At 36.9% G+C, this 21,976-nt stretch overlaps 1 protein-coding gene across 4 annotated transcripts in view; it reads left to right on the top strand.

The window, feature by feature from the left end:
* The window catches only part of HOOK3 (hook microtubule tethering protein 3), an 88,732-nt gene that overhangs the window by 37,860 nt on the left and 28,896 nt on the right, over positions 1–21,976 (top strand). For 3 of the 4 annotated variants that reach the window (XM_057419377.1, XM_057419379.1, XM_057419378.1), the window contains 8 exons: positions 865–932; positions 8,768–8,830; positions 10,388–10,471; positions 11,708–11,871; positions 14,050–14,190; positions 15,096–15,297; positions 18,559–18,669; positions 21,538–21,625. In XM_057419377.1, the coding sequence (XP_057275360.1) occupies positions 865–932; positions 8,768–8,830; positions 10,388–10,471; positions 11,708–11,871; positions 14,050–14,190; positions 15,096–15,297; positions 18,559–18,669; positions 21,538–21,625 (921 nt within the window). The remainder of the gene's footprint in view (positions 1–864; positions 933–8,767; positions 8,831–10,387; positions 10,472–11,707; positions 11,872–14,049; positions 14,191–15,095; positions 15,298–18,558; positions 18,670–21,537; positions 21,626–21,976) is intronic. The other variant, XM_057419380.1, reaches the window with a different exon arrangement.

Here is a 21,976-nt window from a genome sequence, read left to right on the forward strand (position 1 = left end):
AACAATGGAGATGCTTGTTGAAGTGTCCCAAATCTCATGCTTGAAACTTGCCTTGGGTGCAGTGTGTCTTATAGTTATCCAGTTGCCTTAAATTACACTCAATTCAAACCAGGTTAAGATAACAAAGCAACTACAGCCATTTGTTCTTAACAGTTAAAACAGGAAGCATAAGAACATGTTTATTAAATATGTATGTAAGTAAATAAAACTGTGTTTACTGTATTTACATCAAAGTCACATCAAATACCTGTCCCTAATTTAACTCATTTTGTTTTCCTTTCTGTCAAAATGACAGCCAGAGTTTCAGACCTTTTGTCTGCTCTTGCATAGTCCATTTTAGCTTTTATAGCTTTTATAGCTGGTTTCTGCTTTTCAGTTTTCTCAGGAATGAAAAAGCAGAAGGGACCTATTTGTGATACAGCACAGAAATAAGAACAGTGACCAAGAATGTATATGAAAATACCTTGAATTGAGGACGCTGTAGGAAGGCAGGACATTATTGTTAAACTTACGGAAAAGGACAGCCTATGCATGGATTGAGAACTTATATAGGCTGAATAGTTTGCGAACAAGGTCAGAAAACGAGTTAAGTAGTTGTTTCAGAAGTGTGAGATGCCAGAAGGAAAAAAATGGATGACAATCATGCCCTTCTTTTCACTGATTCAGAGTTCCAGTGAGCCTGGATTTATGCCTGAATACACTTCTGACAAATTCTTAAGTTTGTTGGGGTGGGATTTGACTAATGATTAAACATTTCAGTGTCACCTGTGACATGTAATTTTGTAGGAAGGATGCAGTTTCTGACCTCATGATCTGTGTGACTTGAGTTTCAGCAGTAACATTTCAGAATGCTCTTATTTTCAGAGTACATCCAGACCATAATGATGATGGAAGAATCAGTTCAACACGTTGTCATGACAGCCATTCAGGAGGTATGCTGGGATGCCTAGAGAATATTAAAGTTCAGCCTTTCAAAAGTGTGCTTTTTTATACTTTGGAAAAACTTAGTTGAAATTAAAGAAAATAAGGGGCATAGATTTTGCCATTTTACATTAAAAAAAAACCCACCTTAATTTTGTTTAGAAAAACTTGCTTTATGTCAAGGAACTCTGGTTGAATGTCCCACTTTTCTTTAAATCTAGAAGATTGAAACTTCTAGATATTTTTGTTACTGGGTTTCCTTTCCTTTACTTTTCCCACCCTGTGACTCCTGAAGTGCACTAGACTACGTTTATGTGAGTAACTAAATACTCTAGAATTTCTTCGAAATTTGTACCTTGAAATTGCAAAACTCCATGAACTGTTAATTTCATTTACTTTTTTTTTTTTTTGGAACAAGTGAAGAGAGAAATGGATAGTATTCTTTTGTCAGCTGAACTTTTAATAGCAGGCTAATGAAGTTATTTGTGTTAATATTTTTCTTGAAGTTAGTAAGTATACTGCAGTGTATTTTGTAAAAGTGCTGTTCAGTAGTAAATTAAAACCACAGTGAAAATTAAGCCGCAGTATTAGTGGCCACTATAGCCATGAAGACCCCGTGTGACTTCTTAGGAGCTCAAAGTGCCTGTAAGTAGAGTGACTATCAGTTTTTGTAGGTGAAGGTTTGCTGCAGGCAGGCAGCTTAAGGAAAGGAGGAAATCCATGGTAATCCGTTTCTTCTGGACCTAACTATGACAAACTAAATTCTACACTGAGCACTAGTGCATTTTCACTCTTCTGTAGTACCTGAATATAAAGATGTCCATGAGCCTACATGGGCCTCATCCCCTGTTATCACTTTGACCAGTGCTGTATCCTTGCAGTTGTACATCATCTGGTCTGTGTGGACAGCTGTCTGTCACACTGGAGAGGACTTTTGAAATAAGCATTGGAAGAATCCTTATGCTGAGTCATTTCCAATCAGTGCTACAAGCACCAGTTTGCATGAGTTTTGGGATATTTTACTTTGGCATTCTTCCTAACTAATACAATGCTGTGATGGATTTTCATCATGTAGTCTTTTATTAAACCCAAATTTCAGCATTACTTTTTTCTGTCCTGTCTTAAAATAGAAAACTTTCTCTTATCCTTCCTCTTTCTGTAAAAATCTCTTGGTTTATTTTTTTGGTAAAAATCTCCTTCATTTGATAAAATACCCAGATCTGAAGCAGCCTGGAATTTTCAGCATTTGATGAGTAAGCATTGAACTTGTTTAGTGTCTGTGCCGTTTCTCAGAGGTGGGGAGTAGAAGTGGGGAGAAATCAAGATGGGGGTATGTTCATCTGAAACAGATTTTTGGAATTTTTTGAAACTCAGTGAATCAAAAAGCTTACTATTCAGGTACTGATGCAGCTCTGCGTGATTTTAATGCTACCTTCCAAGCTGCTTAGAAATCCAATGCATTCCAGACCAAATGAGGAGCATCTTGGGTGCTTAATGAAGAGGTCAGAAAGTGTCTCAAACTTGTAGGGTGCGACCTCCCTTCATTATTTTTCAGTGATCTTGAAAGTCTGCAGAGGTCCCAGTTAACTGGAGGCTGGAAGAGGTTCCAGTTTTCAAGAAGGAAAAGAAGGAAGATGCTAATAATTATAGGCCTGTCTCACTCCAGTGTCTGGCAAAATTATGGAGAAGGTTATTCTGGGAGTTACTGAAAAACATGATGGAGACAAGCAGTCATTAGTCCTAGCCAAAAGGGGTTCACGAGGGAAAAGGTCTGCTTAACTAACTCAATATCCTATTATGACAGGGTCAGACATCTAGCCAGTAGATGTGGGGTGGTTTTTTTTTGGATTTTAGCAAAGCTTTTGATGCTTTCTGTCATGGTATGCTTCTGGACAAAATCTCCAGTATACATTTACATGAGTCCATAATGCATTGGGTGAGTAATTTACTAGTGAGCTGGGCTCAAAGAGTTATAGTAAATGATGTTTACATGAGGCTGGTGGCCAGCAGCAGTGTGGCTCCACAGGGGTGATTTAGGTGTCACTGCTTTTTGATGTTTTTATAAACAATCTGGACACAGGTATCAAATTTACAATCATATTAAGGCAGTTTTTTGATAATACTAAGCTAGGAGCAGCTGTGTGCTCCCTTAAGGGCAGAGTGACCTTACACAGTGATTTAGTTAGTCATAGAAGTTGAGCAACCATCACTGTATGATATTTAACAGGAACAAGTGCTGAATTTTCCACTTGGGATGAGGTAATCTTTGTACATACAGAGGATGAGAAGCTGGAGAGCAGCCCAGTGGAAAGAGATCCAGGGGGTTGAGTTAATGGCAAGTTAAATGAGTCAACACTGTGCCCTGGCAGCCAGACAGGCTAACTGTGTCCTGGGGTGCATCAAGCACAGCATAGCTAGCTGGTTGAGGGAAGTAACTGTCCTACACTGCACTGGTGCAGTCCCACCTTGAGTACTGGGTGCAGGTTTGGGCACCACAATGTAAGAAGGATGTCAAACTACTAATGTGTCCAGGGGAGAAGTGACCAAGATAGTGAAAGGTTTCAAGGGCTTAGGAGGAGCAGAGGTCACTTGTTTTTGTTCAGCTTGGATAAGAGAAGGCTAAGGGTGATCTCACAGTAGTCTTCAACTTCCTCAGCAGGGGGCAGTAGAGTGGGAAGGTGCTGATCTATCTGTGGAGTTTGCAACAGGACACAAGGAAATGGAATGAAGCTGTATCAGAAGAAGATCAGATTGAACATTAGATTAAAAAGTTTCTCAGTGGGAGGGTGGTTGTTCACTGAAACAGGCTCTCCAGAGAAGTGAATCATGGCAACAAGCTTGTCAGAGTTCAAGGAGAATATGGATGATGGTTTTAGTCATATGGCTTAGTTTTAGTTAGTCCTGCAAGAAGCAGGAAGTTTTACTCTGATCCTTATGGGTCCCTTCCATCTTGAGATATTCTGTTATTCTAGTAAGAGTTCATATCCAGAGCTGTACCTGCAGTCTGTGATTTTGAGGAGTGAAACTTCACTGCATTTAAGGAGGTTTTTATATTTCTTGGACTCGGAGCAGCTCAGAGTCCAAGTAACTTGGATTTTATGTAAGAGAAAACCAGGTAAAGTGCCCAAGAGAGTAGCTGTGTATGCGTATTTGAAAAGTTGATATGTCACCTAATCCAAACATTTCAAAGCATTTGATATTCAGGTACTCTTTCTTCAAAATTAGGTATGTAAAAAGACCTCTCTAAGCTTTACTGAGGTATTACATAATTCATTTTCATGTTTCAGCAAAGCACATATAAATGCTTCTAGATACTTCTCTTCATAAATCATCTTACTCATGAAAGTATTTCATGATGTACAGTAGAACAAGCCTCTGCCCTGTTTTCTCTAGGTTGTTTTTTGTTTTTTGTTTTTTCTTTTCTTTTTTTTTTTGCATGAAGCAGCTGGATTTTAAATGGAAGGAGAAGCATTTTATGTTTTAAATTTTATTTGGCTATTTTAGTTTCTGTCATAACTTGTGACTTCAACATTTCCTTTCTCCACTGATTTAAAACTTTAAAATATTAGCAGTAAAACATACCTTATGCTCCATAAAGCTTTTATAAATTGAAAAATGCTTTTCTGTTATTTTTTTCGTACAGTCAAATTGATCTGGTGTGTTGCCACCACCTAGATTCTTAGATTCTTCTAATCTGCAGGTATGCATTTCTAAATGCAAGCTGTGCACAAGATAGAGGAAGACCAAGAATGATACAGCTATCAAAAATATAGCAACAAAAAATTACATAATTATAAATTATGTATTGTGTTTTGTATTCTGTAGAATATTCCATTATTCTGTTTATGTCACTATATTATTACTTGAAATGGATATATTCCTATATATAACAGAGATTTTTAATTTCATAATTTACAATTTTGTTTTTAAAAGCCAAAGCTTTCTCCTTATGGAAATTATTTTAGCTATTAGCTATGTCTCTTTCCTTTCCTTTCTTTGACACTCTTGGCAAATTCTGCTGTCATTTTCCCAAGTCTTTTCTTTGAGATGCCAAGTTCATTGTTGATGAAAGTGGTAGCTGGAGAAATTGCTGTTGTTGAAGGTCAAAACTTGCCTGGAGTGCATAGCAAAAGGTACTTCTTGTCTGGATTAATACCGTGTTACTTCCACAAAGTAGAAACTTTATGTTTGTTTTTTCCCCTCCTTGTGTATTGTCATGACTGTTTAAATGTTCATCTTCTCTGAAGTGAAAGTGTTTTTTGAATAATTGGAAAATGACAGAAAAATATTTCTGTGGATCTGTTAGTAGTAGTGAAGGAAGAAGAATGTCCAGCTGCATTAAAGTATATACACTGTGTCATACATAGCCCTGTCTCTTAAAAAGCAAACAAATCCAAAGATGTTTTAAAAAAGAAAAACAACCTTCTGAATACAGAAGCTGGATTTTGACATTGTTTCATTGGCAGTTTCATGAGCTTGAACAGTATTAGCAACAGTAGAAGAAGCATTTCAAATAAAGCAAATGTTTTGAATTTCTAACATCAACTAAGTGGTACATCTGCATTTGCAAAATCATGCAAATCATATGTGGAGAGAAAAACAGGCATTCATAATTCAGGTTATTCATGCATGCAGATTTTGGGATAGTTTTACCCCTTCTCTAATCTTTCTGTATCCATGACAACACAACTTGTTCACATTTCACAGGCAAAGCAGTTAAAAGTGAAGGTTTTAATAATATAAAATTAGCAGATCTACAAGTATTTTGTAAGACATCATACCAAAGCTATGGGCATGAAAATGTATAGTTGTAAAGGTTAACAGGCAGTAACAACTGATTCTCAAAATTACACAAAGAATTATAAAAACTGCCATGTTGTTCAGGTTATTGTACTATTTAAAATCCAGACTGATCTCTTTACCAAGAAAAACCTCTTGATTTTAAATGACGTTTTATTATTTCAACAAATACTTGTGCTGTTTCAAGTCTTAATTTAAATATGCAAATAAACCATAAAAAGATCAAGGAAGTAAATGCGAGTCATTTGCTTTCACTGTGGGGAGCTCTTAAAAAGACTCTTCCTTCTCCTGTAGAGGCCTAATGCTTGATTTTGCAGACACTTTATCGACTTCTCTTTTTATAATCAATTCTTTTGTAAAATCTTTCACATCATCATCCATTAAAGGTACATGTGAAGACAGGTAATAATATTTGTCTGAATGTGAGCTTGTAAGTGAAGGAGAGAAAGCAGAACACAGGCATTTGCTTACCCATACCATTTACCTCTCCAGAATGTGGGAAGATGTGTAGGGAAAAGATGGAGACCATCCTTCACCCTGATGTTTTCCCTTTTCACCCTACTTCTTCGCTTCAGGTTATTGTTAAATTATCAGAAGTTGTATTTCTGTATTACTTCTGGGTAATCTGGCAGTCTTGTTCCTTTTCCTTGTCTGATCATATGGCTGGATACAGCACAATCCCACGGATTTCTTCTTTAGTATTCCCAACATCTCACAGGCTGTAAGATTGCAAGATGCTTCTTGTTGCATTGAGCCAGCCTGTGGCTTTTTCCCTCAGTGCCTCATGCATACTTCCCATGGCATTCCTCATGCACCTGATTCAGCTAATTCACAAGTTCTGTGTAACATTCACACTAGCCCCGCACCGTGTATCTCCCCCACCTAATTCTTCTCCCAGCTAATGACCTCTTTTCTGGACATTTCTGTTCAGGGTTCTCAAGGATTGGAATTTTTGAGGGAGATGACAAAACCCGCTGAAGAGTAAAGGGATTGTATTATTTGCCTCATCCTGCTTTCTTTATGGTAATCCACAGAAAGCGGCAACACCACAGTGGCCTCTAGTGGGTTTTCAGCCTCTTGTATGCCTCCTGCAGTATCTTTTGGCAGGTCTGTTAAACTCGGTTTCTGAAGAGGAAGTTGTGCTGTGGCCACAAAGGCTTGGTGGCTGTCAGTGATACATTGTTGAACACCCCTGCGGCCTGGGACCTGCCATCTCTAAAGTCTGGCTTAGTGGGTGCAACTTATGTAGTGTCTGAAGTGCTTTTGTGAACAGTGTTACGGGATATGTAGCAGGGACAAGTGTTCAATATTTGGTTGATAGGGATATCCTCCTTAGTCATCTGGAAAACCATTTGAACAGTGATATTAAAATGGTGCATGTACAGACATTACAGAGCAGAGAGGGATTGGACGTTCTTGGTTTGGATGGCAAATTGATAAATCAGCTTAGAAAACATGGTCCTAAATTAAATACAAGTTTGTAACATGAATGTGTATGGTAATGAGGAAAGATGTGTTTTCAGGGGGCAGTTCTGAGGTTAGAAGTTTTCTTATTACTGTTACAGAGAATCAGGGTTTCATAGAATGCTTCATTTCAGTGTAGTTTGGTATTGTAAAGATGCAGACAAAGTGGGAGGAATTCAGTTAGCAACAAACATCAGGATCTGAGAAGTACTCCTGAGGACATCCAGATGAATTTAAGGATGTTGCATGCAGCTAAATCCCAGCTAAAGAGATGGAGAAAGGGAAAGAAACATTAGTGGATAAATATTGGAGTGATGTAAATGTCAAACAGGTTTTCTCTTCTACACAGTGGTATAAACAGGATGGAGAAGAAATGAAAGCTCTGTGTGCATGTCTAAGGAACTTTGCCAGTAAAAAGTAACGCAAAGGCACTGATTCCTGGAAGAAATAAAGGAAGCCCTGTCTCTGACGAAAGTAACCTACTGGAGAGGAGGTCTTAGGAAAGAATTTGGTTTTAGTTAGAATATGGCCTTCTTGATTGTTAAGTTTCATGAGTTGTGTCACTGGAGAGCTCATAGAGCATTTTGTCTTTGGGTAGGATGACAGAAACCATCAGGGTGGTTTTGTAATGCTGCCCCTTTAATTAGTTACAACATATTTCTTATTTGGAAGACTGTTTCTTTTTGTGTCTTACAACTTTAAATAATAATGACACTATGTTTTCTGGACATGGCAGGGCTACAACTTCTTGTTACATTAGATTTAACTTCTAACTACCTATGTAGCCAGTGGGTTACTGAACTAAAACTTGCTTATCAGCTTTTTCTCTTTGAGCAAGTGTTATCAGTCAATATGGGAGGCTTTTGTTTGTTTTTTAAAAGTCGTGGCTGAAAGTAATGTTTGCTAGACTAAAATTACTGCCAGCTATTCCTGCAATCAAATAGGTTAGTGTAAAAGGAATAATAATCCTTACTTCAGGAATACATGCTAGGGACTTTGTTTTTAAATTTGCAAATTACAGACAACTCCAGAACAGGAATTTTAATCATCTTTGTTTACACAATTAGCTGAAATAGGTAGGTCGCCAACTTCAGCTGAATAAATAAATAAGTTGATGTGGACTTCCAGGTAATCAAAAAATGAAAACCGCTGGCAGAGAACAGTTAAAGGCAGGTCTTGCATGGTGTGTTGATAGTACCATCATTCAAGTGCCACTTCAATAAAATGTTTAGCAGAGTGTATTATAGGTTTCATTATAGATAAACAATGTGTGTTGTCTGAAGAAAAAGAGATGATGAAAGATTTCTTTTAGTGTTTTAAGTATTATAAGTTTTAAGATTTCTTTGTGTAATTGTTTCTGAATGTCATATTAAAATGAAATTAAAAACTTCTGAATGAAGTCATATTGAAGCTCCCAAAGTTAAAATCAGCTTCCTTCATTGCAGCTTAACTTTCCCTGGGGGTTGGAACTAGATGATCTTAAGGTCCTTTCCAACCCTAACAATTCTATGATTCTGTGATTCTAACTTTTAAGATAAAAGTAAATCCTTGCTTTTTCTAATCCAGTGTAATCTAATTGCAGTTGATGAGTAAAGAGTCTCCAGTCTGTGTTGGAAATGATGCTTACGTTGACCTTGATCGGCAGGTATCTAAGACTAGATGTTTTATTTTCCTTCAATCATAGCACATCAGTGGCTAGCGGCTTTGCTTTATTAATAAGTCTTCTTTTTTTTTTATTTTTTTAATTGTGGGAAATTTAAACAAGAATTGGAAAAATAGATTTCAGTATTTCAAGTCCTTTTGCTTTATAAATTTTGTTTAACCATTTTATGTATTTAAAGGAGAGGAAAAACTCAATTTGGAAAACAAGTTTAGCTGTATGACATAATATTGCAAAAGTGCAGACCAGTCCCTATATTTGGGTATTGAGAAAAAAAGGGAATTAAAAAAAAAAGAAAAAAAATTAGTATTTGAATATAACTTTTTTTGCCAATTCCTACTTCTAAAGTTTGTTAAAAAAAAAAAACAACAAAACAAATAACCCAACCCAAAACCAAACAAAACCCCTCAAACACACTCAAAAAAAACCCCACCCAAACCCAATAACAACAAAAAAAACCCCACCAACACATAGATGTGGCTCAAAAATCCTTAAAGCAGTCCTGGGAACTCTTGCAATATGTGAGAGAAGTTCTTGGAGAGAATCTTTGTCTGTGTGATATATCTAAAGAATATGCAAAATAAACTGTTTTCTTTACTAGCTTAACCCATGGTAATACTGTCCTACTTTCTCTTTTTTTTTTTTTTTCCTAATTGGGAAGTAGTACTATTCTCTGGTGTTCCATGTGTTCCTCCATCATGTGTTGTCTGCAGAAGTATATAAATTCTGACAGATGGAATTAACTTTTCTGTGTCAACACACCTTTGAGAAATAAACTTGAAAAAATAAGATGCCATTATTTTGGTTGAGAAAGCCCATCTAAAATTCATCATAGATAATGATATAGCTCTATATACAGAATATGTATGCACCTGTTTTATCAGATGAATTTTCTTTTAGCTATTTTGTTTTTATTAACTGCATTCATATGCAGACTTGCAAGATGTCTTTAAACATAAGACCTTTGAAGAAAAGCATTTGAATATTTACCACTGGTTGAAAGATTCAGTGCCCTTTTAAAGAAGGGGTAGGATTCTCCCTTGCCATATTAATTGTGTTCCTGTTGTTCAGCAAGTGTGGCTTCCAGTGACTAGAAATTTTACCTTAATTGTCCACCCTCTGTATTCCACCTTGCAGTCCTTTTTGTATTTGAAATGTAGATTGAAAACTGAAAATATGCATGTTTTGCATCTGTAAAGAAAAGTGGTATAGACAGTTTTTTCAGTGTACAGAATTGATGAGCTCTTCAGACACAATTTCTTCAGGCCTTTTTGACTCAATTTGTAGAATAGATGTTATAATTCTAATGTATTATTTAAGACCAAATAATTACTTTTAAGTATGTTTACTTTTTACTGTCACACAAACTAAAGAGTAATTGTACCTGCTTCTTTGTTCCTTTCTAAGAATGGAATTGCCTCAGTTTTCAAAAAGTTAATATATTACCTAAATACAAAAATAATTTTATAGCCAGGTAGTTCAGAATATTTTTATACACGTCACAGAGAGTGATGAAATATAAGTGTTTGTTGTTTATGGTAGCTGAAGAAAACTACAGAAGAATTAAATGAAGCACTAGCAACAAAAGAAGAAATTGCCCAGAGATGTCATGAGTTAGATATGCAGGTAAGTTTGCTATACTGTACATGTTGATTTTGAAGTGGGAAAGAGATGTGTTAATTTTTAGGCGGATGAAAGCAAGAAGTGTAATGTGGAAACATAATTTTTTAAAGAGAAATGAAAATGAAAAGTAATTATGTTGCTTTACTTGTGCTGACAGAGAGAATTTCATTGTTTTGTTACCTTGATGCAATGTTGCCAGTATTAAGGTGATTCATACTGACAAACCTTTTTTTCATTCAGTTAGGAAGGGGTTGGGTTGTGTGGTTCAGCTCTTGCTTTAGAGAACTAATTGAGGTTATGCTGCTGTAACAGCTACAGCTAAGTGTTAAATCACAATCAGAGGTGACTGTAGTCTATCACTGTCTATGGATTTAGACAAAGCTTTACTGTAAATCAGGTGTACCTCATTCAGAAGACACGAGGAGTGTAAAGTGGGAGCCCTGAAGGCTCTGCCATTGTAACCCTACTTTGGAATATCATTCAGGCTTTTGCCAAGCAGTTCAGTAGCTGTTAGAATTGACAAAGTTGACGTGTGTGTCATGGTTGATTTTGTTGTATTTGATGATTCAAGCTTGTATTGAAGCTTTTTCTTCTGTCAAGATGTTTGCATTCCCTCTCTTCCCCTCTTGCTGCTGTATGTTAATGCTGTACTATTTAATAACACATGAACCCATGTTCAGCTGTTGTTTGAGTTGCAGCACTCTGGGTTCTTTGCAGTACTGCCTGGTCTTGCAATGTTGGTGGAAACACAATTCATCTTTGGGACTGTGTTCCTGTTTCAAGGCTGCTTGCAAAGGGCCACTGTTTTTTTTAAATTAATTAATTAATTAATCCTGGAAGGGCAAAGCCATACCTTGAGTATGCAGAGTCGAATACTCTTTGTGAATTGTTTCTCTTAGAAATTAGGTTTAAAAGCCTTACTGTGGAGAGCTAGTTTTATTTGTTTGTTGGGAAAGAATGCAGACTTTATTATAATAAAGCTCCCTTGTATGCTAACTGAACATTTTCTTTAGAAGCTTCTGTGAAATACAGTTAAGAATAGTTAGGTTTTCTGTGTCACATCACATAGCAGTTGAATACCTATTAATGTTGCAGTATATTCTCGTGAAGTGTGATTATTGAAGCCCGTGATTTTCCATTTGTGGGTTGTGTTGATACTTTGTTATGCACAAACAAAAAAAAATTGTTCTCTATAACTGGATAGCTCAGTTATTCCAGTTTATGCTTTTACTACAATAGGTTGCAGCTCTCCAGGAGGAGAAGAGCAGCTTGCTTGCTGAGAACCAGATTCTGATGGAACGTTTAAATCAGTCTGATTCTATTGAAGATCCCAACAGCCCTGCAGGTCGTAGGCATCTACAGCTGCAGACTCAACTAGAACAACTCCAGGAGGAAACATTCAGGTAGAAAAGCTATGCTTGGTTGGATTGTCTGTTTGTAGCTGGCAGCGGGCATGATTGATTTATATACTTCTGTTTCTCCTGGCAATTCTGAATTAATGTGGTAGGTGGTGTAATCACAGTAGTAAAGTTTTTACAATTATGTACGTGTTAAGATTTACCTCTTTACAAGATCCAGTATAAAAAAAAATGCATGATTTCTTAATGCTGAAATGCTGTATACATGTCACTCTCTACTCTTTGAAGTTGTTTTGAATTGTGTGCAGTCATTTCACTCATGTTTTTCAGAATCAGTGAGAATGAGAAGTAGTATGCTTTCCTCTATGTAAATTATTCTGATTGTATTTTTAAGGTGTAGGAATTCTTACCTGAAAGTTTGCTTTGGGCAGTACTACAGGTGATATTGTTATACAATAAAGTGTGTCCTTCTTTGAGTTTGAAAATAGATTGTTTCATATCTGAAAAATGGGGATTATCTGCAAGTGAGCTCTGCTCTTCATTTGCATTTCCTTAATACTTGGAAATACCGTACTTGTTTAAACATCCTTCCTGGTCCTTTTAACTATTGCCTTCAAGCTGTGTAAACCTGTTCTGTGGAGATAAAGCTGGTCCACTTCATCATCATCTTTTCATTCTTTTTGCTGTACTTTCGCTATCCTTTGTGAATGAAACCATATTTGTTTACAGTGCCAGTATTTCTTCTCTTTGTCCTCTTCTGGTTGCCCTTTGCTAATTCTTATGTCTTTTTTTTTTCTTTTCTTTTTTTCCCTGTTTTACTTTTTTCCACTTAGTCTCGCTAGGCCTCTTTTTTCCTGGGGGCTCAGGCACACCTTCTTCCTTCAGTTTCTTGAAAAATGCTTAGTGTTCCTCTTTCACAGCAATTAGTACCTGGTTTTCTTCTTTCTATACATCTACCATATAAAGGAATATGTACTAATGTGTCTCTGGTGTCCCCTTTTATCTCTCCTTATTCATGCCCATGCTCTGGAATGGTTTCAACCTGAGTCTGTTGTAAGTTGCAGTTTGAACAAGTTTTCTCCCCATATCCAGTATCTGCACTGCCTGCTACTGTAGTTTCAGGTAGTGAAGATCTTTCTAAACCCTTTTCACATGTGAGATTCATTTTCCAAACTCCTTTACTTCCTTCCCCTGCCTTCCTAGCGTGTGGTTTCTAATGGCAATTTATATGTATTCCTTCTCCAGCTCTGCCTGACAAAACAGGACGTTTTTACAGCGTAACTGATGCCCAGTGTCGTATAACAGTTTTTCTCCCTGTCTTGCCTCTTTATGTCCTTTGGCAGTTCTGGTCTTATCATAATCCAAACCTTTGTTGTGTATAGTTTAGATGACCTATTTCTTTAAATGACCCATGACCTTTAGATGACTATCTCTTGTCTTCATTCTTGTAGATTCTTTTTGAATCTGCTTGAATTAATGGATAATTTTTTAAAATTTTTTATTTCATGCCCATACCTTCTTTTCTGGATGTGTTTTATCTTCATTTCAGATAAAAATCACAATAAGACTTCATGTTCCAGATTGTGTCCTCTTACATTGGTTCAAAATGCTTTGACAACATTTTCCTCAGTTACGCCCTTTGTTCACTGACATTTAAATGCAGGTTTGCCTGTGTATGCTGTATGTAAGTAGTTCACTCCAGAATCTTTGGTCTGAGTTGTTTACATGCTAACTAGATAACTAAATGTATGACTTCATTCTTCAGAGGTACTGGGCATGCACATGTGCTTTTAAGTAAGAAAGTAAATAAATAAAACAACCTTGATGAGAGCTCTGCAGTATTTAGAACATCTGATAATTGGGTTAATGTTGCTGAAGGTATGTAGGATTTGAAGAGCTAAACAAAATCTTAGGATAAAGATGCCATGTTAAAAAAAGTGGAAATTTTTCTTGAGCGCCATTGTGAACAATTTCTGTGACAGAAAAAACTCGGGATTTGTATTTCTGACAATATACATTGCCTTCTGATCTTCCCCATAGAAATACTGCTATCAACTTCAAAGCATCAAAAAAGTCAGTCTGAATCTACATTTTTGAATAAGCACATTGGGCTGCTGTTCTCCTTCACTGCACCAGAAGGACACTCGTGTTTTTTGGAGAGGATGATGAGGAATGGTAACTGGCTGGAGCTGAGAAATTGTCTGTTTTACTTAATTTCTACAGATTAGAAGCTGCCAAAGATGACTATCGAATACGCTGTGAAGAACTAGAAAAAGAAATTGCTGAATTGAGGCAACAAACAGAAGAGCTTACTACATTGGCAGAGGAGGCTCAGTCTTTGAAGGATGAGATAGATGTGCTAAGGTAAGCTCTGTTCCATTAACCTTTTTTTTTTTTTAACTAACTTTTAATCCATATAAATCATGTGTACTTAGTCTTCATTAGTTCTTGTTCAAATAATTTTAGTGTTAAATATAAACATTTTCTCAATGCCAAAGTTATTTTGGATCCTCTAGTTAATTACATACACCACCACACAATTCCACTGAAGTAAATTAGTTATTATCTACCTAATCAATAAACTGTTAATAAATTTAGCAATCCTACATCATGTTGTTGTCACAAGAAGTCACTCACTGGTCTTTTGAGGTGCTCTGCTCCCCTTCATCATGAGTTGGGCATCTGCTCTCACCCTTTCCGTACCTGGGTTTGCATTATTTGGACATTGGGTGGCGCTTTTGGTTCATCGTATAGTGCTAGTATGAGCAGTATCTGTTAAAAGCTCTCTTTGCCGCTTGAGTTTAGCACCCAAGTTGTCATGATTTGATGATGATAGGAGTTTATAGGATGTAGTGGGCCCTTAACTGTGGAACTATGAAGCATAATTTTTAAGTAGTGACATCTTGCTGCCATGAGTTATTCAGAACAATTATCCATTACCCACCTGTATCACTCTTTTTCTGGCAAGTCTAGCAAGGCATATTTTAATATTGCCTTATCTAATTCAACAGAATTTTACCAAAGCTATCTGTGAGTGATAGTGTCTAAAAGTATCCCTATCAATAGCTCTTTTGAGTTGACAAGTATCTATGGGAGGGGAGCAGGCAATTTAAAAGTGTAAACGTTAGTAACAGGAGGATATGGTTGCTTTCTTCTTGCTGTGATTTCTCAGGATGTGTTCTGCATTAAGGCAAAGTATGAGGAAGCTTCAGGACATTTAATTCTGTCAGTTTTCAGAGTACAAATTTAATAAAAATCTGTCTCTGCAGGCATTCTTCTGATAAAGTAGCCAAGTTAGAAAGCCAGGTAGAGTCATACAAAAAGAAATTGGAAGACCTGGGTGATCTGCGACGGCAAGTGAAACTCTTAGAAGAGAAGAATACAATGTACATGCAAAATACCGTGAGCCTGGAAGAAGAACTAAGGAAGGCCAATGCAGCACGTAGTCAGCTGGAAACATACAAAAGACAGGTGAGAACAGACATTGTCAGTGCAACAGTTCTCTGTATTGTTCAATACTTTCCCATCATAACATGGCTAATACCTCAAAGTAAGAAAGAAATGATGAACAAACAGCCCTTCTGTTTAGAAGACTTCCATTATTTGTAGGTATTATCTTTGTCCTGCTTTTCTGCAATTACTGTCATTATTTCAGGTTTACATTAGTTTGCAATAAGCGGTATTTCTTACTTTTAAAAAAATCAGCAGATGTGTTTTGCTCAAATTAGTCCTAATTCATATTCAGTAGCAAAGCTTGAATTAGAGCGTCCTCTTTCAGAAAAAGTGTCCAATTTTCACTTACAAACTTCCAGCAGTGAGGAACGCATGACAGATGAGGTAAGTTATTCTTGTGGCTAAGTATCCTCTTTTTGAGGTTCTAGTTTGTCTGAGTTTGTCCAGTAAAGAAGACAGAAGGATGCATATCATCCCTGTTGTTTATATGCACCCATTAGAGTACAACATGTACCACCAGTATGCTCTCTGAATAGCATCTGTTTATTCTTCTGCTTGTCAAAGTACCATGTGATCCTGTTTCTGTAAAGGTGAAAGGTGTGCTTAATGTACTCTCTGCTTCTATGCTACATTGACATGGCATCATTCTGGGATTCTTGTTACAGGGCCAGGCAGAGCATGGTGCATGAATGGTTGTGTTACAGGGATCCCTATATGTCGGCTTGCAGCAGAATAAGAATACAGGAACAACCAGTAATAACAGTACAAGCCCAGGAGCAGCGGCAGTATGTGTCCCTAAGACTCAGTAGCTTTTTTTTCCTGCATCTGGGCATTTTAATTAAGACTATTAGCTTTGGCACCCGCAGACTAATTGTAACAGTTGAAATGATTCCACCAGAAGAAAAGAACTTGGTCAAGAAAAATGCAGAAATAACAGACAATGAAAGGGAAAAGTAAATCTAGAAAGCAATTGCCTTTCACGTATGACTAGTATCATGTTTGCTGGCAACAAGTATTTCACTCCATGGAACAGCTAAGCATGTGAAACAGTCGTGTAACCTTGACATCTGCATCTGGTTATCCATAGTTCACCAACAATAAGGATTTTGGAACGGGAAGGCCCATCATTTGTGCTGCAAAAATATTCCTCCTTTTCTTGGTCATTCTCTGTTTATTAGGTAGGATTTAATGTCTGAGAAGCTGTTGATACACATAAAACTGTTCCGCTGGCTGAGACTGCAGTAAGCCTTGAGGTGTCTTGTGGCAGATGAGTTTTCTTTACCTAACCACAGTGCCTCAAAATTAACACAGTGTCTTTGCCTTCAGTGTCTGTAAGGCTGTACGTCTTGTCCTTGACACCTCCTGTGAATCATAAAATTAATTTCATGGATTCCTAAACTGTGTTGTAAGAACCCAGACATAAGGACTTTGGTGTTAAGTCACTGCTGGGCACTAGTGTGCCCTTGTTGTGGAATGTATCTTGTTTGGTGTGTGAAGGATCCAACCCCACTCCTGATGGTGCCATCAAAGGAGTTACTTCATTGGCTTAAAAGCTCAGTGCTGTGCAGAGGAAAGTGCTTGGTTCAAACTCTTGGAGCAGTCTTCAGGGGAATCACATCTTCACCCCACCAGCAGCTTCTGTGAGATGAAGTTGTTGGTGCTGGGAGATGTAGTAGCAATTATTTGATTTGAGAATTTTTGTTCATTGTTCTAAAAGCAAGTAAAGTATTTTCTTAGAAACTTTTTATTGCAGGATGGAGAATTGAAATATGAAGATCCCAGGATTTTTTTTTTGTCATATTAATTCAGCCCCTTTGTGCATGTGCATTCTGATAAATTTTTAACAGTACGTCTTGCTTTTCTTTGCTGCAGGATTCCTGCTTTATTCATTCCACATGTCAGATAATGCTCAGTAAATGTGATGGCAGTTCATTTTTGTTGTTTTTTTTAGTCTTCTGCATTATCATGTAGCTGTATATCTTTATACGCTCACAAGTCCTGATTCCAGACAATTTATTTCTGCTCTGTTTTTCTACATGCCATTATCATAGCATGAGTGATCGCAAACACTAATACATTTGTAGTTATTGATAGCCCCAGTGATGGATGTCACATCTGAGAAACAAAATATTTGCATATCTAATATTTTGATATCTATATATTAATTTTTTTAACCTGATAATCTCAGAAATGGTAGGTCTGTGCTTTTTTTTGCAGCCTTTAATTGAAGAACAATAGCAGTCCTTCTCCAAGACTTAAGATCATGCAAATTTTTAGAGTTAGTAGTTATTTTGCAGTAGATACACACATTGAAAACAAGTAATGAGAACCACTAGGCAGTCTTAATGTAGGTATAGCTACTGCTTTGCTTCACAATTTAAGATAATTACTTGCTCTGTAATCTAAAAACCATGAAAAAACCTTCTTTTGATTTGCTTCAGAAGCAGCTGTACTTCTTTAGCTGAGTCTTCATTCAGGTTTTGTGTTTTCAGGTAGTCTTTATTCAGCTTACTTGCTTCCATGCTCTCTGCATTATGAGCTTTACTAATGTGCTAGGAATGAGCCTTTGATAGTAGAAGTTAAGAGTTTCAAAAAGGCAAGTCTTTACTGACGTGCCTCTTAGTAAGTGGTTGTTTCAGCTGAGTTTTCAGATTTCTGCTCATTTAATTTTAAAAGCTCTTTACTGGTCTGTAGTTAAAAGACTAAATGTGATATTGTTAGAATGTTGCCTTCTGAAGTAAAGAAAACTGTTTATAAGCCTATGGCTGAATCTTTATACTAGCGTATTAAAAATTATTAAACACATCCAGGGTTAAGAAACGATACCCAACGGTGCAAACCGGTGGCTGAATTCTGAGTGAGGCTTGTGAAATAGAGTTAAGAAAAGGTGTAGATAATTTGCTTTCTTCAGAATGTTTTTCTTTCTCCTGGGCTTCTCAGAATGCAGGAGGACTTTTCTACTTTTCCTAAGCTCTTTGATCCGTAGAACTATATAGCTTTATAGTAAAACATGCTTGGACTTAAATTCTTGGATTTAGATGTACTGAAAATAGTTCACAGCTTTTGCTTCTTTTGCTTGTGCTAAGACCTAATATTTGAATGCTGGTGGTTTTGCTGAACACAGAAACACATGCTAAAAGGAGTTTTTAGTATGTTCTATAGGTTAACTATTTCAGTTGTTTACAACATGACTTGTGCATGGTAATTGGCTACTTTGTCTTCTGTATTTTGTTCTGATATTAATATTTGCAGACAAATTATTGATTCTTGTTCTCACAGGCAGTTGAACTACAGAACAGGTTATCTGAAGAATCCAAGAAAGCTGATAAATTAGATTATGAATGCAAACGACTGAAAGAAAAAGTAGACAGCCTCCAAAAAGAAAAAGATGTAAGTGCCAAGGTGTTATTTTTTTGGTAGTAGCGATAGCAACTTTGTGTCCTTTATAACACAGATATGTAATTACAGTTAGCTATTTACAGCTAGCTTTCTAAATTAGGAAGTCTTAATTTAAAGTTTTCTAACGTTTGTGTACAAGATCCTTTTAAAACCTAAGAACTGTACAGCATGGAGTAACATGACTGTACAAAACCTTATGCACAGATTTTTAAGAGGAACAGCCTTCATATTTGGGTTCTGGAGTTGTTTCTTGAACATTACCATGAGAAAGTTAATAAACACCAAGGGTAATTGTAATGCATTTTGAAAATCTATTTAAAGTAGGGTTTCTGCAGTATCATGGTAGAACTAAACTCCTGTTGCATATTTCTAAAGCATTCTTTGAGAGGTACCATCAGCATGCTTCTCTTTGTGGAGTCATGACTATTGCAGCAAAAGTCTTGGGAGTCATGTAGAGGGACATGTTGTCTGTGGCAGTCTTGCCTTTATGACAGCTCCTTGCTGATCTATCTTGTACTGCCAGCATGGAACGCACAGGGTGGATACCAGTCTATTTCTTTTTCTCTATCATTTGCTGCTAGAGATTCTGCAGTTAATTGCTGTGTCTTCTCTTGCCAAGACTGATCCTTCAGACTTCTCTTGCACACTATTGTTTCTCACCAGTTTATTTCAGCTTCTTTCTTAAGAATGTATATGCAAGTGCCTCAGACTGCCTCAAACCAAGGCCTGCACTTTGAGTTAGCAGTTGAGTTACCTTGTTTTAAATATAAGTCCATCTGTCCATCAGTCAGAATCTCTGTAGGCTTTTCCCTCAGTGGTCGTATTTCCTGTCTACTTCTTTCAAAAATTTCCAGCCCCTTCACTCTAATAGGAATTGAGCTGAAAGTTTTCAGTTATTTTCTGTTCATAGTTCTTTGATTTCCATATTCTTATTAAATTCTTAAGCTGTTGTGGACACCTGTCCTTGGTATCACCTCCATCTGTCCTTCAGTTCAGATTGGAATGCCCATAGTAACTGTATTTGTACTGTGCTTTGGCTTTCTTTCCTGCTCTGTATTTAAATTGTTTTTCCAGTTTTGTTATGTTTGACAATGGTAAGGTTTTTTCTGTGGCTTATCCATTGCTTGGTGGACCATTTCATCTTGCACAAAGGATCTGAATTGCAGGCCATTGTCAGATGGTTTTCCATTTTACCCCGATGAATAGCATTTTTAGGGGTGGATGTTGTTTTTTAAAACATTCTTTTGAATGGATATGCACCTGTGAGAAGTAGATAATAGCTGAATTCTCTCAACATTTGAATTAGTGGTTCACTACCTATGTTCCCTACTCTCTGTTCTCTGTTGCCACATAGGGTATCAGTGAGGTTGTCCACTATAGGTCACAAGCTATGTAGTAGTATCTTGTCAGTTACATTTTGCCAGCAGTTGCTGAAATTTATTTTTTCCCCTTTATGTTGTGGCAAAGTTCACTACCTTCAGCTGTGTGGCTTGGAATTTTATCTCTGTGGTGTGTTGTATGAGAAGTACTTAAGATAATTTGATGAGTTGACTTTGTCTGCAGTGCACAAAAGAAGCCTAGAGCTTTTTCTATCCATTAAAATATTCTGGCATTTTATTGGTGTTCTCTGATTGACTGTAGCGGACTGTGGAATTCTTGCTATCAGCAGCTGATTTAGAGCACGTGTCTGTGTGGCTTTTCTTCTGTAGTATTTATGGAAAAAAAATTCATCTGTGGGGTTTGTGAAATGACTCTCAGTGCTAACAGAATGTGCACTTTATTCAGATTGTTCTGACAGTTGCACCAGAGTTTACCTTGCGGGATTCAGAAATACAGCAGGAGTCTGTCTCACACTTCACCAAAGTGTCCTTTGGCTGTGATTCCAAGTCACAGATCCGTTTGGACTGAAGTATAAAATACATCCAAATCAAACTGTTAATAGGATGCAATGCAAGAAGCTGTCAGCTGACACAACTCCATATCTGCACAGACCTGAGGTCTGCCCTGGACCTTTTAGAAGTACTGGACATGTCTGTGTTTGGAGCAGAAATTTTGAGCAAAATTTTTGGAACAACTTCAATGCCTCCATAGTTGCCATTTTCTCCTGTAATTTTTGAGTTTTGGCAAAAACTTGGTGCTACCTGTAGATTCTCAACTTTTTTTTTGCTAAAAGGAAACTTGTGACAAATCTGTGGAGTATTTACCTGATACTACTGAAAAGCCCATCTGTCTAGACCCCAAGGTGGTCAAGCTCTGTTCTCCAGTTCTCTTCTGATGGAGCTTTAAGCAACTAGTTTTCTTCCATATCTAAGGTGCTGGTGAATTGCGGGGGCAGTTGACACACAGGAGGAAGAGGATAGAGAAATGCTGCTTACACTTTCACTGTAGAAAGACAAACAAAATGAAGTTAATGCAGTTTGTTTGTTACGTTTACTGTGTACTCACCTGCTTTTTATTTAACTCCTGGCTAAACCTTTGTTTCTTGGTCAGGTAAAATCTGATAAAGGGAAAAGGACAATGGCCCCAGTAGATGCTACTTACAACCTGGTACCAGAACTTTGTGTCACTCATATCTTGATTTCCTAAGCTTATACCCTGATATTCTTACCTCCACAAGCTTAATACAGAGCAGCAGCCTTTGTCAAAAAAAAACAAACAAACAGTACTCTTGTGTGGTATATAATTTTTATGTTTTTTTCTGTTATGAAATATGGAGATGCCTTAATTTGAAAATCATCTCTACAGTTGCAATAGATTTGTTTTACAGTGTTAAACACTATGCCTTTTGGTAACTTGTGTACTGTTAAAGATGGATTTGTAGTGCCAAGATTGATACTCATTCTCTTTCCAATTATTCAGAGATTAAGAACAGAAAGGGATTCTTTGAAAGAAACTATTGAAGAGCTTAGATGTGTCCAAGCTCAGGAAGGTCAACTCACCACTACAGGTAAAGGACAAATAAGGAGATTAAGTGCATCTTTTCTGAAGTACCAGGGAGAGTACTGAATGTGCTTTTGTTGAGCAGTGAAAAGCTGCTTGAGTTGTGAATAACTTTATGAGCATTTGAAAACTTTAAATGTCAGTAAGAAATTTTGATATCCTCCCCAGTGGAGAAATGCATTTTGAAACATATTTCTGATTTCTGTGCAGTTACATAATTTTCTTTAAACACATAATAAATTCTCTCTCATGTGTGTATGAAGTTTCATGTGTTACAATTTATTGCTGTGTAATGTTGCACAGCTTTGTAGTTCTTAGATAAGCTAACGGGCATAAAATCCACAAAATTATCAGGATG

Source organism: Pezoporus wallicus, unplaced genomic scaffold, assembly GCF_028554395.1.
Source record: "Pezoporus wallicus isolate ANWC-B61680 ecotype Strahan unplaced genomic scaffold, APGP_CSIRO_Pwel_v1 contig_7344, whole genome shotgun sequence".
Lineage (NCBI taxonomy): Eukaryota > Metazoa > Chordata > Aves > Psittaciformes > Psittacidae > Pezoporus > Pezoporus wallicus.